General features: G+C 49.4%; 1 protein-coding gene across 2 annotated transcripts in view; it reads right to left on the bottom strand.

The window, feature by feature from the left end:
- Nucleotides 1-408: 408 nt before the first annotated feature.
- LOC140393987 (potassium voltage-gated channel subfamily A member 2-like) overlaps nucleotides 409-16866 on the bottom strand; it is a 135770-nt gene continuing 119312 nt past the window's right edge. For both annotated transcript variants that reach the window (XM_072480713.1, XM_072480712.1), the window contains one exon: nucleotides 409-2801. In XM_072480713.1, coding sequence (XP_072336814.1) covers nucleotides 807-2306 — 1500 coding nt within the window. In that variant the 5' untranslated portion in view covers nucleotides 2307-2801 and the 3' untranslated portion in view covers nucleotides 409-806. The remainder of the gene's footprint in view (nucleotides 2802-16866) is intronic.

Genomic DNA, 16866 nt, shown 5'->3' with positions numbered 1-16866 from the left:
TTCACACTTAGAGTACTTGTCCAAAATCACCCCCACCTGGAAGAACGTTTCTCTCTTCTGATTGGGACATGAATGTCAAATAAAAATGTCATCTGCCTGTCCGTCAGACCCCTCATTCTCCACACCCAGGTGCTCATGAGGAGTCAGGTATGGACACGGTGGCTCCGAATAATATTGTGAAGCAAATCTCCACAGCTCAGCCTGATCGCTACAGCTAATGAAACAAATAAGAATATTGGCAGGAGTGAGGGGGCAGTGAGAGGGGAGAGGGATGTTGAATATGTTGCAGAGTTAATCGGTGCACTGATCTGTAGCTTTACAGCTGGTCCATGAGTAACAGTCTTTCTAACATAAAGTAGAAAACCACAGAATGAGTCAGGAAATAAGTGACTGGGACAACAGCAAACATTTGTGATTAATGTGTAATTTTAGTCATAGAGTATAATAAATACAGGTAGAGAGATCAATTATCTACAGTAAAGGTTGGCTGTTTAAGGTAAACAAGCTTAACTGGATTACACCTGTGAAGAATTCCATGGCTTCTATCTAACACCTGCTACACATGTGGCTGTCAGATGCGGGAACAGGACTCTCCTGTTTAATTTGGTTTACTCTAACGTTAGCAGCACCTTATGTGATTAAACATAGCACTGAGGTGTGATTTGGAATGTATTGGGATGATTCAATAGGACACAGTTACTGTGTGAATAGTTTACGCTCTGATATAGAACACTAAAAGCTACAGACACATCAAGCAGACAAGAGAGCTGTGAGAGCTATGTCCTTGGTGTGGAACCTGGAGACACTCACACATCACTCCTCAATTTGGTGATGTTCACATAGTTGGGGTTTGGTAAAGTGCAATTGTCAGTGTGAAGATTGTGATCAGGGGGGTCTCGAACGGTACCCAGTCCCTCCTGGTTCTCTGTATACTCCGACTTACAGATGCTGGAAGTGCTGTTATTCTTCTTCAGATCAGTGGTGGATGGGAGATTTGGGCAGCTCTTCACATGCAGGTATTGGGCCTGTTCCTCGTTCTCTGTTTCTCGGTGATAGAAATAGTTAAAGTTGGAGACAATAACGGGCACGGGGAGTGCGATGGTCAACACGCCTGCAATGGCACAAAGGGAGCCCACCATCTTACCCCCTATGGTTATGGGGTACATGTCTCCGTACCCAACTGTTGTCATGGACACTACTGCCCACCAGAAAGCATCAGGGATGCTGTCAAAGTACGAGGCTGCTTCATCTGCTTCAGCAAAGTAGACGGCGCTGGAGAAGAGAATGACTCCGATGAAGAGGAAGAAGATGAGGAGACCCAGTTCCCTCATACTGGCCTTCAGCGTCTGCCCGAGGATTTGCAAACCTTTGGAGTGTCTAGACAGCTTGAAGATCCGAAAGACCCTGACCAAACGGATGACCCTCAGGATGGCCAGCGACATGGCCTGCTGCCCTTGCTGCTGCCCATTACCCGCTTCTTGTTGCTGCTGCTCCGCCAGTTCAGTGCCCAGGGTGATGAAGTAAGGGGTGATGGCCACAATATCAATAATGTTCATGATATTTCTAAAGAAGACGGGTTTGCTCGGAGAAGCAAACAACCTGACCAGAAATTCAAATGAGAACCAGATGATACAGAGCGTCTCCACGATGAAGAAAGGATCAGCAAATGGAGAGGAATGGTAAGGAGTTGTGGCATTGTTATAGTGAGGTCTCCCTCCAGCTGTATTCTCTTTGTCATCTCTAAAGACAGGCAAAGTTTCAAGACAGAAGCTGACAATGGAGATGAGAATGACCATGACAGACACAATGGCGATAACTCGAGCCGGGCCTGAGCTCTCGGGGTACTCAAAGAGCAGCCAGATCTGACGCTGGAATTCATTCTCGGGTAAAGGCCTCTCCTCCTCCTTAATAAAGCCCTCGTCTTCTCTGAACAGCTCCATGGCTTCCTCTCCTAACTCATAGAACCGTATCTCCTCTGAGAAAATATCCAGGGGCACATTGACGGGCCTGCGCAGTCTGCCTCCAGACTGGTAGTAATACAGGATGGCATCAAAACTCGGTCGGTTTCTGTCGAAGAAATATTCGTTTCTCAGGGGGTCAAAGTAGCCCATCCTCTTCTTGGGGTCCCCAAGCAGGGTGTCAGGGAACTGGGCTAAGGTCCTGAGCTGAGTTTCAAAGCGAAGCCCCGAAATATTGATCACCACCCGCTCACAGCACTCATGATCCTGCTCGGGCTCATAAAGGTCCTGAGGCTGGACTGGGAGTGCAGCCAATTCATCCACATTGTCTCCATGGGCCACTGTCATGTTGCTGTGTGGTGGAGGGAAAACCTTCTTCAATAAGGAGCCACAAGCAAAGGTTGGAGAAGAGCTTGGAGGTCGTTGCTCTTAGATATGTGATAATGAAGGACCACAGGAGTGAAGTACTTCAGAATCCCACGATGCTGCAACTCTGAAATTACCCGACCTGTAATAGTAGATATGGGGACCTTGAGGTGGGATCTTGGATCCTGCAGGAATTGGATTCTGGAATTAGGACAGTAGATACTTTCACTGTTTCACTGAGATATCAATGATAGGAATTCGCTTAATCTCTTAATTTTAGGTTTTTTATCACGATTTCAAAATCCATCCTCCAAAAGGCATACTCTAAATCTCAGAAACTGGCAACATCACTTGGAGCTGTGAGAGGTTCTGATAGATGATATGTTGACCTGACTCAGTGTCCAGCTCCAGGAAGGTCCAACATAGCAGAACAGCAGAATATCAGAATGCCTGTGTTCACAGCAACTGTGACATAACCTGCAGTAACACAGGAAAAATAAATCATTAGACTGTTAGCCCAGACAGAGGAGCCAGGCAGAGAGCAAAGAGGATGAAGGAGAGAGGGATAGAGAACGGGAAGAGAGAGGGATAGAGAACAGGAAAGGTAAAGGAGAGAGGGATAGCGAACAGGACAAATGAAGGAATGAGAGAGAGTGGGAAGGATAAAGGAAAAAGGGATAACGAGCAGGAATGATAAAGGAGAGAGGGATAGAGAGCAGGAGGTTTGAAGGAGAAAGGGATAGAATCAAACAGTCATAGAGTCATGGAGGTCTACATCACAGAAAAGGCTCTTCAACACATAGTGTCTGCGCCAGTTAAAAACAACCACCTAATTACACGGTAGCACAGTGGGTAGCACTATTGCTTCACAGCTCCAAGGTCCCAGGTTCGATTCCTGGCTTGGGTCACTGTCTGTGTGGAGTCTGCACAATCTCCCCGTGTCTGCGTGGGTTTCCTCCGGGTGCTCCCATTTCCTCCCACAGTCCAAAGATGTGCAGGTTAGGTGGATTGGACATGCTAAATTGCCCTTAGTGTCCAAAAAGGTTAGGTGGGGTTGGAGGGTTTACTGGGTTACGGGGATAGGGTGGAGGTGTGGGCTTAAGTGGGGTTCTCTTTCCAAGGCTGGTGCAAACTTGATGGGCCAAATTGCCTCCTTCTGCACTGTAAATTCTATGATTCTAGTCCCATTTTCAGCACTTGACCTAGAGTCACTTATGCCTTTGGCATCGCAAGTGCACATCTAAATACTTCTTAAATGTTATGACGTTCTCTGCCTCCACCACCATTTTCAGGCAGCGAATTCCAGACTCCCACCACTCTTTCGGTGAAACAGTTTTTCCTCATATCCACTCTAAACCTTCTGTTCCTTACTTTAAATCTATGCTCCCTGATCATTGATCCCTCCACCAAGGGGAAAAGTTTCTTCCTGTCCACTCTATCTATGCTACTCATAATTTTTTACATCTGCATCATGTCCCCATCAGTCTCCTCTGCTCCAAGGAAAACAATCCCAGTCTATCCAATCTCTCTTCATCACTAAAACATTCCAGCCCAGGCAACATCCTGGTAAATCTCCTCTGCACCATTTCCAGTGCTTTCACATCCCTCCTATAATGTGGATTTCAGAACTGCACACAATACTCCAGCTGTGGCCTAACCAACATTTTATATCGTTCCAGCACAACCTCCTGCTCTTAAACTCTATGCCTCGGCTAATAAAGGCAAGTACACCATATACCTTCTTAACCACTTCGTATCCACCTGCCCTGCTACCTTAAGGGGCACCAAGATCCCTCTGATCCTCAGTGCTTCCCAGAGTCCTGCCAAAATGAGTGGGAAAGATGAAGGAGAGAGATAGAGAGTGGAAAGGATGAAGGGCAGAGGAATAGAGAGCAGGAAGCATGATTGTGAGAGCGTTAAATAATGATGTTTGAAAGAGAGAGCAGGAAAGAGCCGAGATAGAGAGCAGGAAGGGTGAAGGAGAATGAGATAGAGAGCAGGGAGTTTGGAGGAGAAAGATAGAGAGAGGGAAGGGTGAAGGAGAGAAGGATGGATAGTGGGGAGTGCAAAGGAGAGAGGAATAGAGAGTGTGAGTGGTGAAGGAGAAAGAACGGGAGGTGTTGAGGACAAAGAGTGCAATGGGTGAATGAGCGAGGGATGGAGAGTGGGGAGGGTGAATGAGTGAGGGATGGAGAGTGGGGAGGGTGAATGAGCGAGGGATGGAGAGTGGGGAGGGTGAATGAGCGAGGGATGGAGAGTGGGGAGGGTGAATGAGCGAGGGATGGAGAGTGGGGAGGGTGAATGAGCGAGGGATGGAGAGTGGAGAGAGTGAATGAGCGAGGGATGGAGAGTGGGGAGAGTGAATGAGCGAGGGATGGAGAGTGGGGAGGGTGAATGAGCGAGGGATGGAGAGTGGAGAGAGTGAAATGAGCGAGGGATGGAGAGTGGGGAGAGTGGATGAGCAAGGGATGGAGAGTGGGGAGAGTGAATGAGCGAGGGATGGAGAGTGGGGAGAGTGAATGAGCGAGGGATGGAGAGTGGAGAGAGTGAATGAGCGAGGGATGGAGAGTGGAGAGAGTGAATGAGCGAGGGATGGAGAGTGGGGAGGGTGAATGAGCGAGGGATGGAGAGTGGGGAGGGTGAAGGAGCGAGGGATGGAGAGTGGGGAGGGTGAATGAGCGAGGGATGGAGAGTGGGGTGGGTGAATGAGCGAGGGATGGAGAGTGGGGAGAGTGAATGAGCGAGGGATGGAGAGTGGGGAGAGTGAATGAGCGAGGGATGGAGAGTGGGGAGGGTGAATGAGCGAGGGATGGAGAGTGGAGAGAGTGAAATGAGCGAGGGATGGAGAGTGGGGAGAGTGGATGAGCAAGGGATGGAGAGTGGGGAGAGTGAATGAGCGAGGGATGGAGAGTGGGGAGAGTGAATGAGCGAGGGATGGAGAGTGGAGAGAGTGAATGAGCGAGGGATGGAGAGTGGAGAGAGTGAATGAGCGAGGGATGGAGAGTGGGGAGGGTGAATGAGCGAGGGATGGAGAGTGGGGAGGGTGAAGGAGCGAGGGATGGAGAGTGGGGAGGGTGAATGAGCGAGGGATGGAGAGTGGGGTGGGTGAATGAGCGAGGGATGGAGAGTGGGGAGGGTGAATGAGCGAGGGATGGAGAGTGGGGAGGGTGAATGAGCGAGGGATGGAGAGTGGGGAGAGTGAATGAGCGAGGGATGGAGAGTGGGGAGAGTGAATGAGCGAGGGATGAAGAGTGGAGAGAGTGAATGAGCGAGGGATGGAGAGTGGGGAGAGTGAATGAGCGAGGGATGGAGAGTGGGAGGGTGAATGAGCGAGGGATGGAGAGTGGGGAGAGTGAATGAGCGAGGGATGGAGAGTGGGGAGAGTGAATGAGCGAGGGATGAAGAGTGGAGAGAGTGAATGAGCGAGGGATGGAGAGTGGGGAGAGTGAATGAGCGAGGGATGGAGAGTGGGAGAGTGAATGAGCGAGGGATGGAGAGTGGAGAGAGTGAATGAGCGAGGGATGGAGAGTGGAGAGAGTGAATGAGCGAGGGATGGAGAGTGGGGAGGGTGAATGAGCGAGGGATGGAGAGTGGGGAGGGTGAAGGAGCGAGGGATGGAGAGTGGGGAGGGTGAATGAGCGAGGGATGGAGAGTGGGGTGGGTGAATGAGCGAGGGATGGAGAGTGGGGAGGGTGAATGAGCGAGGGATGGAGAGTGGGGAGGGTGAATGAGCGAGGGATGGAGAGTGGGGAGAGTGAATGAGCGAGGGATGGAGAGTGGGGAGAGTGAATGAGCGAGGGATGAAGAGTGGAGAGAGTGAATGAGCGAGGGATGGAGAGTGGGGAGAGTGAATGAGCGAGGGATGGAGAGTGGGAGGGTGAATGAGCGAGGGATGGAGAGTGGGGAGGGTGAATGAGCGAGGGATGGAGAGCAAAAGGTTTGAAGGAGACAAGGAGAGAGATTGGGAAGGATGAAAGAGAGAATGATAGAGAGCGGGGAGTTTAAAGGAGAGAGGGACAGAGAGCAGGACTGGTGAAGGTGAGAGAGATAGAGAGCAGGACTGGTGAAGGAGAGAGGAATGGAAAGCGTGATTGGTGAAGGAGAGAGGGATAGAGAGCGTGATTGGTGAAGGAGAGAGGGTTAGAGAGTGTGACTGGTGAAGGAGAGCGAGATAGAGAACGTAATTGGTGAAGGAGAGGGATAGAGAACGTGATTGGTGATAGAGAGAGGGATAGAGAGCCTGATTGGTGAAGGAGAGAGGGATAGAGGGCGTGATTGGTGAAGGAGAGAGGGATAGAGAGCAGAGAGGGTGAAGGAGGGAGAGATAGAGAGTCGGAGGATGAAGTAGAGAGCGTGATTGGTGAAGGAGAGAGAGATAGAGAGCAGGGAGGGTGAAGGAGAGAGATAGAGAGTCGGAGGGGGAAGTAGAGAGAGATAGAGCGCAGGACTGGTGTTTGAGCGAGAGATAGAGAGCATGCTTGATGAAAGAGAGAGAGATAGAGAGCAGGTCTAGTGAAGGAGAGAGATAGAGAGCGGGTCTAGTGAAGGAGAGAGAGTTAGACAGCGGGTCTAGCGAAGGAGAGAGAGATAGAGAGCGGGTCTAGTGAAGGAGAGAGATAGATAGCAGGTCTAGTGAAGGCAAGAGAGATAGAGAGTGGGTCTAGTGAAGGAGAGAGGGATAGAGAGCATGATTGGTGAAGGAGTGCGTGATAGTGAGCATGATTAGTGAAGGAGAGAGATAAAGTGTGGGGAGGGTGAAGGAGAGAAGGATAGAGCGTGGGATTAGTGAAGGAGAGATAAAGAGTGTGATTGGTGAAGGAGCGAGAGATAGAGAACGGGTCTAGTGAAGGAGAGAGAGATAGAGAGCGGGTCTAATGAAGGAGAGAGGGATAGAGAGCGTGATTGGTGAAGGAGGGAGAGATAGAGAGCAGGGAGGGTGAATGAGCGAGGGATAGAGAGCATGATTAGTGAAGTAGAGAGAGACAGAGAGCCTGATTGATAAAGGAGAGAGGGATAGAGACCAGGACTGATGAAGGAGAGAGGGATAGAGAGCGTGATTGGTGAAGGAGGGAGAGATAGAGAGCAGGGAGGGTGAATGAGCGAGGGATAGAGAGCATGATTAGTGAAGGAGAGAGGGATAGAGAGCATGATTAGTGAAGTAGAGAGAGACAGAGAGCCTGATTGATAAAGGAGAGAGGGATAGAGACCAGGACTGATGAAGGAGAGAGAGATAGAGAGCGTGATTGGTCAGGGAGGGTGAGGGAGAGAGATAGAGAGTCGGATGGTGAAGTAGAGAGAGATAGAGCGCAGGCCTGGTGTTTGAGCGAGAGATAGAGAGCATGCTTGATGAAAGAGAGATAGAGAGCGGGTCTAGTGAAGGAGAGAGATAGAGAGCGGGTCTAGTGAAGGAGAGAGAGATAGAGAGCGGGTCTAGTGAAGGAGAGAGAGATAGAAAGCGGGTCTAGTGAAGGAGAGAGATAGAGAGCGGGTCTAGTGAAGGAGAGAGATAGAGAGCGGGTCTAGTGAAGGAGAGAGAGATAGAGAGCGGGTCTAGTGAAGGAGAGAGATAGAGAGCGGGTCTAGTGAAGGAGCGAGAGATAGAGAGCGGGTCTAGTGAAAGAGAGAGATAGAGAGTGGGTCTAGTGAAGGAGAGAGCTAGAGAGCGGGTCTAGTGAAGGAGAGAGATAGAGAGTGGGTCTAGTGAAGGAGAGAGGGATAGAGAGCATGATTGGTGAAGGAGTGCGTGATAGTGAGCATGATTAGTGAAGGAGAGAGATAAAGTGTGGGGAGGGTGAAGGAGAGAGATAAAGTGTGGGGAGGGTGAAGGAGAGAAGGATAGAGCGTGGGATTAGTGAAGGAGAGATAAAGAGTGTGATTGGTGAAGGAGCGAGAGATAGTGAACGGGTCTAATGAAGGAGAGAGGGATAGAGAGCGTGATTGGTGAAGGAGGGAGAGATAGAGAGCAGGGAGGGTGAATGAGCGAGGGATAGAGAGCATGATTAGTGAAGGAGAGAGGGATAGAGAGCATGATTAGTGAAGTAGAGAGAGACAGAGAGCCTGATTGATAAAGGAGAGATGGATAGAGACCAGGACTGATGAAGGAGAGAGGGATAGAGAGCGTGATTGGTGAAGGAGGGAGAGACAGAGAGCAGGGAGGGTGAATGAGCGAGGGATAGAGAGCATGATTAGTGAAGGAGAGAGGGATAGAGAGCATGATTAGTGAAGTAGAGAGAGACAGAGAGCCTGATTGATAAAGGAGAGTGGGATAGAGACCAGGACTGATGAAGGAGAGAGAGATAGAGAGCGTGATTGGTGAAGGAGGGAGAGATAGAGAGCAGGGAGGGTGAGGGAGAGAGATAGAGAGTCGGATGGTGAAGTAGAGAGAGATAGAGCGCAGGACTGGTGTTTGAGCGAGAGATAGAGAGCATGCTTGATGAAAGAGAGATAGAGAGCGGGTCTAGTGAAGGAGAGAGATAGAGAGCGGGTCTAGTGAAGGAGAGAGAGATAGAGAGCGGGTCTAGTGAAGGAGAGAGAGATAGAGAGCGGGTCTAGTGAAGGAGAGAGAGATAGAGAGCGTGTCTAGTGAAGGAGAGAGATAGAGAGCGGGTCTAGTGAAGGAGAGAGAGATAGAGAGCGGGTCTAGTGAAGGAGAGAGATAGAGAGCGGGTCTAGTGAAGGAGCGAGAGATAGAGAGCGGGTCTAGTGAAGGAGAGAGCTAGAGAGCGGGTCTAGTGAAGGAGAGAGCTAGAGAGCGGGTCTAGTGAAGGAGAGAGCTAGAGAGCGGGTCTAGTGAAGGAGAGAGATAGAGAACGGGTCTAGTGAAGGAGCGATAGATAGAGAACGGGTCTAGTGAAGGAGAGAGAGATAGAGAACGGGTCTAGTGAAGGAGAGAGGGATAGAGAGCGTGATTGGTGAAGGAGGGAGAGATAGAGAGCAGGGAGGGTGAAGGAGAGAGATAGAGAGTCGGAGGGTGAAGTAGAGAGAGATAGAGCGCAGGACTGGTGTTTGAGCGAAAGATAGAGAGCGGGTCTAGTGAAGGAGAGAGATAGAGAGCGGGTCTAGTGAAGGAGAGAGAGATAGAGAGCGGGTCTAGTGAAGGAGAGGGAGATAGAGAGCGGGTCTAGTGAAGGAGAGAGAGATAGAGAGCGGGTCTAGTGAAGAAGAGAGATAGAGAGCGGGTCTAGTGAAGGAGAGAGAGATAGAGAGCGGGTCTAGTGAAGGAGAGAGCTAGAGAGCGGGACTAGTGAAGGAGAGAGATAGAGAACGGGTCTAGTGAAGGAGCGATAGATAGAGAACGGGTCTAGTGAAGGAGAGAGAGATAGAGAACGGGTCTAGTGAAGGAGAGAGGGATAGAGAGCGTGATTGGTGAAGGAGGGAGAGATAGAGAGCAGGGAGGGTGAAGGAGAGAGATAGAGAGTCGGAGGGTGAAGTAGAGAGAGATAGAGCGCAGGACTGGTGTTTGAGCGAGAGATAGAGAGCGGGTCTAGTGAAGGAGAGAGATAGAGAGCGGGTCTAGTGAAGGAGAGAGAGATAGAGAGCGGGTCTAGTGAAGGAGAGGGAGATAGAGAGCGGGTCTAGTGAAGGAGAGAGAGATAGAGAGCGGGTCTAGTGAAGAAGAGAGATAGAGAGCGGGTCTAGTGAAGGAGAGAGAGATAGAGAGTGGGTCTAGTGAAGGAGAGAGATAGAGAGCGGGTCTAGTGAAGGAGCGAGAGATAGAGAGCGGGTCTAGTGAAGGAGAGAGATAGAGAGCGGGTCTAGTGAAGGAGCGAGTGATAGAGAGCGGGTCTAGTGAAAGAAAGAGATAGAGAGCGGATCTAGTGAAGGAGAGAGAGATAGAGAGCGGGTCTAGTGAAGGAGAGAGATAGAGAGCGGGTCTAGTGAAGGAGCGAGAGATAGAGAGCGGGTCTAGTGAAAGAGAGAGATAGAGAGCGGGTCTAGTGAAGGAGAGAGCTAGAGAGCGGGTCTAGTGAAGGAGAGAGATAGAGAACGGGTCTAGTGAAGGAGCGAGAGATAGAGAACGGGTCTAGTGAAGGAGAGAGAGATAGAGAACGGGTCTAGTGAAGGAGAGAGGGATAGAGAGCGTGATTGGTGAAGGAGGGAGAGATAGAGAGCAGGGAGGGTGAAGGAGAGAGATAGAGAGTCGGAGGGTGAAGTAGAGAGAGATAGAGCGCAGGACTGGTGTTTGAGCGAGAGATAGAGAGCGGGTCTAGTGAAGGAGAGAGATAGAGAGCGGGTCTAGTGAAGGAGAGAGATAGAGAGCGGGTCTAGTGAAGGAGAGAGATAGAGAGCGGGTCTAGTGAAGGAGCGAGAGATAGAGAGCGGGTCTAGTGAAGGAGAGAGATAGAGAGCGGGTCTAGTGAAGGAGCGAGTGATAGAGAGCGGGTCTAGTGAAAGAAAGAGATAGAGAGCGGATCTAGTGAAGGAGAGAGAGATAGAGAGCGGGTCTAGTGAAGGAGAGAGATAGAGAGCGGGTCTAGTGAAGGAGCGAGAGATAGAGAGCGGGTCTAGTGAAAGAGAGAGATAGAGAGCGGGTCTAGTGAAGGAGAGAGCTAGAGAGCGGGTCTAGTGAAGGAGAGAGATAGAGAACGGGTCTAGTGAAGGAGCGAGAGATAGAGAACGGGTCTAGTGAAGGAGAGAGAGATAGAGAACGGGTCTAGTGAAGGAGAGAGGGATAGAGAGCGTGATTGGTGAAGGAGGGAGAGATAGAGAGCAGGGAGGGTGAAGGAGAGAGATAGAGAGTCGCAGGGTGAAGTAGAGAGAGATAGAGCGCAGGACTGGTGTTTGAGCGAGAGATAGAGAGCGGGTCTAGTGAAGGAGAGAGATAGAGAGCGGGTCTAGTGAAGGAGAGAGATAGAGAGCGGGTCTAGTGAAGGAGAGAGATAGAGAGCGGGTCTAGTGAAGGAGAGAGATAGAGAGCGGGTCTAGTGAAGGAGAGAGAGATAGAGAGCGGGTCTAGTGAAGGAGAGAGAGATAGAGAGCGGGTCTAGTGAAGGAGAGAGAGATAGAGAGCGGGTCTAGTGAAGAAGAGAGATAGAGAGCGGGCCTAGTGAAGGAGAGAGAGATAGAGAGTGGGTCTAGTGAAGGAGAGAGATAGAGAGCGGGTCTAGTGAAGGAGCGAGAGATAGAGAGCGGGTCTAGTGAAGGAGAGAGATAGAGAGCGGGTGTAGTGAAGGAGAGAGATAGAGAGCGGGTCTAGTGAAGGAGAAGGATAGAGAACGGGTCTAGTGAAGGAGCGAGAGATAGAGAATGGGTCTAGTGAAAGAGAGAGAAATAGAGAGCGGGTCTAGTGAAGGAGAGAGGGATAGAGAGCATGATTGGTGAAGGAGAGCGTGATAGTGAGCATGATTAGTGAAGGAGAGAGATAAAGTGTTGGGAGGGTGAAGGAGAGAAGGATAGAGCGTGGGATTAGTGAAGGAGAGATAAAGAGTGTGATTGGTGAAGGAGAGAGAGATAGAAAACGTGATTGATAAAGGAGAGAGGGATAGAGACCAGGACGGGTGAATGAGAGAGGGATAGAGAGCATGATTAGTGAAGGAGAGAGGGATAGAGAGCATGATTAGTGAAGTAGAGAGAGACAGAGAGCCTGATTGATAAATGAGAGAGGGATAGAGACCAGGACTGATGAAGGAGAGAGAGATAGAGAGCGTGATTAGTGAAGGAGACAGATAGAGTATGGGGAGGGGAAGAAGAGAGGGATAGAGAACAGGACTGGTAAATGAGAGAGGGATAGAGAGCATGATTGCTGAAGGAGAGAGAGCTAGAGAGGGAATATTGAAGGAGAGAGTGATACAGAACAGGACTGGTGAAGGAAAGAGAGATAGAGAGCGTGATTGGGGAAGGAGAGAGGTCGAGAGAGCCTGATTGGTGAAAGTGAGAGGGATAGAGAACATGATTGGTGAAGGAGAGGGAGATAGAGAACGTGATTGGTGAAGGAGAGATAGAGAACGTGATTGGTGAAGGAGAGAGAGATAGAGAACGTGATTGGGGAAGGAGAGAGAGACAGAGAGCGTGATTGATGAAGGAGAAAGAGATAGAGAACCTGATTGTTGAAGGAGAGAGGTCGAGAGAGCCTGATTGGTGAAAGTGAGAGGGATAGAGAACATGATTGGTGAAGGAGAGAGAGACAGAGAGCGTGATTGATGAAGGAGAAAGAGATAGAGAATGTGATTGGTGAAGGAGAGAGAGGGATAGGGAGCAGGGAGGGTGAAGGAGAGAGAGAGACAGACAGCATGATTGGTGAAGGAGAGAGAGATAGAGAGCATGATTGGGGAAGGAGAGAGAGATAGAGAGCGTGATTTATAAAGGAGAGAGGGATGGAGAGTGGGGAGGGTGAAGGAGAGAGAGATAGAGAGCATAAAAGCAAGTTACTGCGGATGCTGAAATCTGAAACGAAAGAGAAAATGCTGGAAAATCTCAGCAGGTCTGGCAGCATCTGTCGGGAGAGAAAAGAGCTAACGTTTCGAGTCCAGTGACTCTTTGTCAAAGCTAACAGACAGCTTTGTTAGCTGTTAGCTGTTAGCTTTGACAACGAGTCACTGGACTCGAAATGTTAGCTCTTTTCTCTCCCGACAGATGCTGCCAGACCTGCTGAGATTTTCCAGCATTTTCTCTTTCGAGATAGAGAGCATTATTAGTGAAGAAGAGAGGGATGGAGAGTAGGGAGGGTGAAGGAGAGAGAGACAGACAGCCTGATTGATAAAGGAGAGAGGGATAGAGACCAGGACTGATGAAGGAGAGAGAGATAGAGAGCGTGATTAGTGAAGGAGACAGATAGAGTATGGGGAGGGGAAGAAGAGAGGGATAGAGAACAGGACTGATGAAGGAGAGAGGGATAGAGAGCATGATTGCTGAAGGAGAGAGAGCTAGAGAGGGAATATTGAAGGAGAGAGGGATAGAGAACAGGACTGGTAAGGGAAAGAGAGATAGAGAGCGTGATTGGGGAAGGAGAGAGGTCGAGAGAGCCTGATTGGTGAAAGTGAGAGGGATAGAGAACATGATTGGTGAAGGAGAGGGAGATAGAGAACGTGACTGGTGAAGGAGAGATAGAGAACGTGATTGGTGAAGGAGTGGGAGATAGAGAACGTGATTACAAAGAACAAAGAAATGTACAGCACAGGAACAGGCCCTTCGGCCCTCCAAGCCTGTGCCGACCATGCTGCCCGACTAAACGACAATCTTCTACACTTCCTGCGTCCGTATCCCTCTATTCCCATCCTATTCATGTATTTGTCAAGATGCCCCTTAAATGTCACTATCGACCCTGCTTCCACCACCTCCTCCGGTAGCGAGTTCCAGGCACCCACTACCCTCTGCGTTAAGAACTTGCCTCGTACATCTACTCTAAACCTTGCCCCTCTCACCTTAAACCTATGCCCCCTAGTAATTGACCCCTCTACCCCGGGGAAAAGCCTCTGACTATCCACTCTGTCTATGCCCCTCATAATTTTGTAGACCTCTATCAGGTCGCCCCTCAACCTCCTTCATTCCAGTGAGAACAAACCGAGTTTATTCAACTGCTCCTCATAGCTAATGCCCTCCATACCAGGCATTATTCTGGTAAATCTCTTCTGCACCTTCTTTAAAGCCTCCACATCCTTCTGGTAGTGTGGCGACCAGAATTGAACACTATACTCCAAGTGTGGCCTAACTAAGTTTCTATACAGCTGCAACATGACTTGCCAATTCTTATACTCCATGCCCCGGCCAATGAAGGCAAGCATGCCGTATGCCTTCTTGACTACCTTCTCCACCTGTGTTGCCCCTTTCAGTGACCTGTGGACCTGTACTCCTAGATCTCTTTGACTTTCAATACTCTTGAGGGTTCTACCATTCACTGTATATTCCCTACCTGCGTTAGACCTTCCAAAATGCATTACCTCACATTTGTCCGGATTAAACTCCATCTGCCATCTCTCCGCGCATGTCTCCAAACAATCTAAATCCTGCTGTATCCTCTGACAGTCCTCATCGCTATCCGCAATTCCACCAACCTTTGTGTCGTCTGCAAACTTACTAATCAGACCAGTTACATTTTCCTCCAAATCATTTATATGTACTACAAACAGCAAAGGTCCCAGCACTGATCCCTGTGGAACACCACTGGTCACAGCCCTCCAATTAGAAAAGCATCCTTCCATTGCTACTCTCTGCCTTCTATGACCTAGCCAGTTCTGTATCCACCTTGCCAGCTCACCCCTGATCCCGTGTGACTTCACCTTTTGTACGAGTCTACCATGAGGGACTTTGTCAAAGGCCGTACTGAAGTCAATATAGACAACATCCACTGCCCTACCTGCATCAATCATCTTAGTGACCGCCTCGAAAAACTCTATCAAGTTAGTGAGACACAACCTCCCCTTCACAAAACCATGCTGCCTCTCACTAATACGTCCATTTGCTTCCAAATGGGAGTAGATCCTGTGTCGAAGAATTCTCTCCAGTAATTTCCCTACCACTGAAGTAAGGCTCACCGGCCTGTAGTTCCCTGGATTATCCTTGCTACCCTTCTTAAACAGAGGAACAACATTGGCTATTCTCCAGTCCTCCAGGACATCCCCTGAAGACAGTGAGGATCCAAAGATTTCTGTCAAGGCCTCAGCAATTTCCTCTCCAGCCTCCTTCAGTATTCTGGGGTAGATCCCATCAGGCCCTGGGGACTTATCTCCCTTAATATTTTTTAAGACACCCAACACCTCGTCTTTTTGGATCTCAATGTGACCCAGGCTATCTACACACCCTTCTCCAGACTCAACATCTACCAATTTCTTCTCTTTGGTGAATACTGATGCAAAGTATTCATTTAGTACCTCACCCATTTCCTCTGGCTCCACACATAGATTCCCTTGCCTATCCTTCAGTGGGCCAACCCTTTCCCTGGCTACCCTCTTGCTTTTTATGTACGTGTAAAAAGCCTTGGGATTTTCCTTAACCCTATTTGCCAATGACGTTTCGTGACCCCTTCTAGCCCTCCTGACTCCTTGCTTAAGTTCCTTCCTACTTTCCTTGGTGAAGGAGAGAGAGAGAACGTGATTGGTGAAGGAGAGAGAGCTAGAGAGGGAATATTGAAGGAGAGGGGGATAGAGAACAGGACTGGTGAAGGAGAGAGATAGAGAGCAGGACTAATGAGAGAGAAATAGAGAGCGTGATTGGTAAAGGAGCGAGAGTTAGAGAGCGAGACTACAAAGAAGAACAAAGAACAAAGAAAAATTACAGCACAGGCACAGGAAGCCGGCGCCGATCCAGATCCTCTATCTAAAACTGTCGCCTATTTTCTAAGGATCTGTATCCCTCTGCTCCCTGCCCATTCATGTATCTGTCTAGATACATCTTAAATGACGCTATCGTGCCCGCCTCTACCACCTTCGCCGGCAATGCGTTCCAGGCACCCATCACCCTCTGCGTAAAGAACTTTCCACGTATATCTCCCTGAAACTTTTCCCCTCTCACCTTGAACTCGCGACCCCTAGTAATTGAGTCCCCCACTCTGGGAAAAGGCTTCTTGCTATCCACCCTGTCAATACCTCTCATGATTTTGTAGACCTCAATGAGGTCCCCCCTCAACTTCCATCTTTCTAATGAAAATAATCCTAATCTACTTAACCTCTCTTCATAGCTAGCGCCCTCCATACCAGGCAACATCCTGATGAACCTCCTCTGCACCTTCTCCAAAGCATCCACATCCTTTTGGTAATGTGGCGACCAGAACTGTACGCAGTATTCCAAATGTGGCCTAACCAAAGTCCTATCCAACTGTAACATGACCTGCCAACTCTTGTACTCAATACCCCGTCCGATGAAGGAAAGCATGCCGTATGCCTTCTTGACCACTCTATCGATCTGCGCAGCCACCTTCAGGGTACAATGGACCTGAACCCCAGATCTCTCTGTACATCAATTTTCCCCAGGGCTTTTTCATTTACCGTATAGTTGGCTCATGAATTGGATCTTCCAAAATGCATCACCTCGCATTTGCCCGGTTTGAACTCCATCTGCCATTTCTCCGCCCAACTCTCCAATCTATATTCTGCTGTATTCTCTGACAGTCCCCTTCACTATCTGCTACTCCACCAACCTTAGTGTCATCTGCAAACTTGCTAATCAGACCACCTATACCTTCCTCCAGATCATTTATGTATATCACAAACAACAGTGGTCCCAGCACGGATCCCTGTGGTCACAGTTCTCCATTTTGAGAAACTCCCTTCCACTACTACTCTCTGTCTCCTGTTGCCCAGCCAGTTCTTTATCCATCTAGCTAGTACACCCTGGATCCCATGAGACTTCTCTTTCTCCATCAGCCTACCATGGGGAACCTTGTCAAACGCCTTACTGAAGCCCATGTATGTGACATCTACAGCCCTTCCCTCGTCAATCAACTTTGTCACTTCCTCAAAGAATTCTATTAAGTTGGTAAGACATGACCTTCCCTGCACAAAACCATGTTGTCTATCACTGATAAGCCCATTTTCTTCCAAATGGGAATAGATCCTATCCCTCAGTATCTTCTCCAGCAACTTCCCTACCACTGACGTCAGGCTCACCG

The sequence above is a fragment of the Scyliorhinus torazame genome, chromosome 17 (genome assembly GCF_047496885.1).
Source record: "Scyliorhinus torazame isolate Kashiwa2021f chromosome 17, sScyTor2.1, whole genome shotgun sequence".
Taxonomy (NCBI): domain Eukaryota; kingdom Metazoa; phylum Chordata; class Chondrichthyes; order Carcharhiniformes; family Scyliorhinidae; genus Scyliorhinus; species Scyliorhinus torazame.
This window is presented reverse-complemented; position numbering and strand designations above follow the sequence as displayed.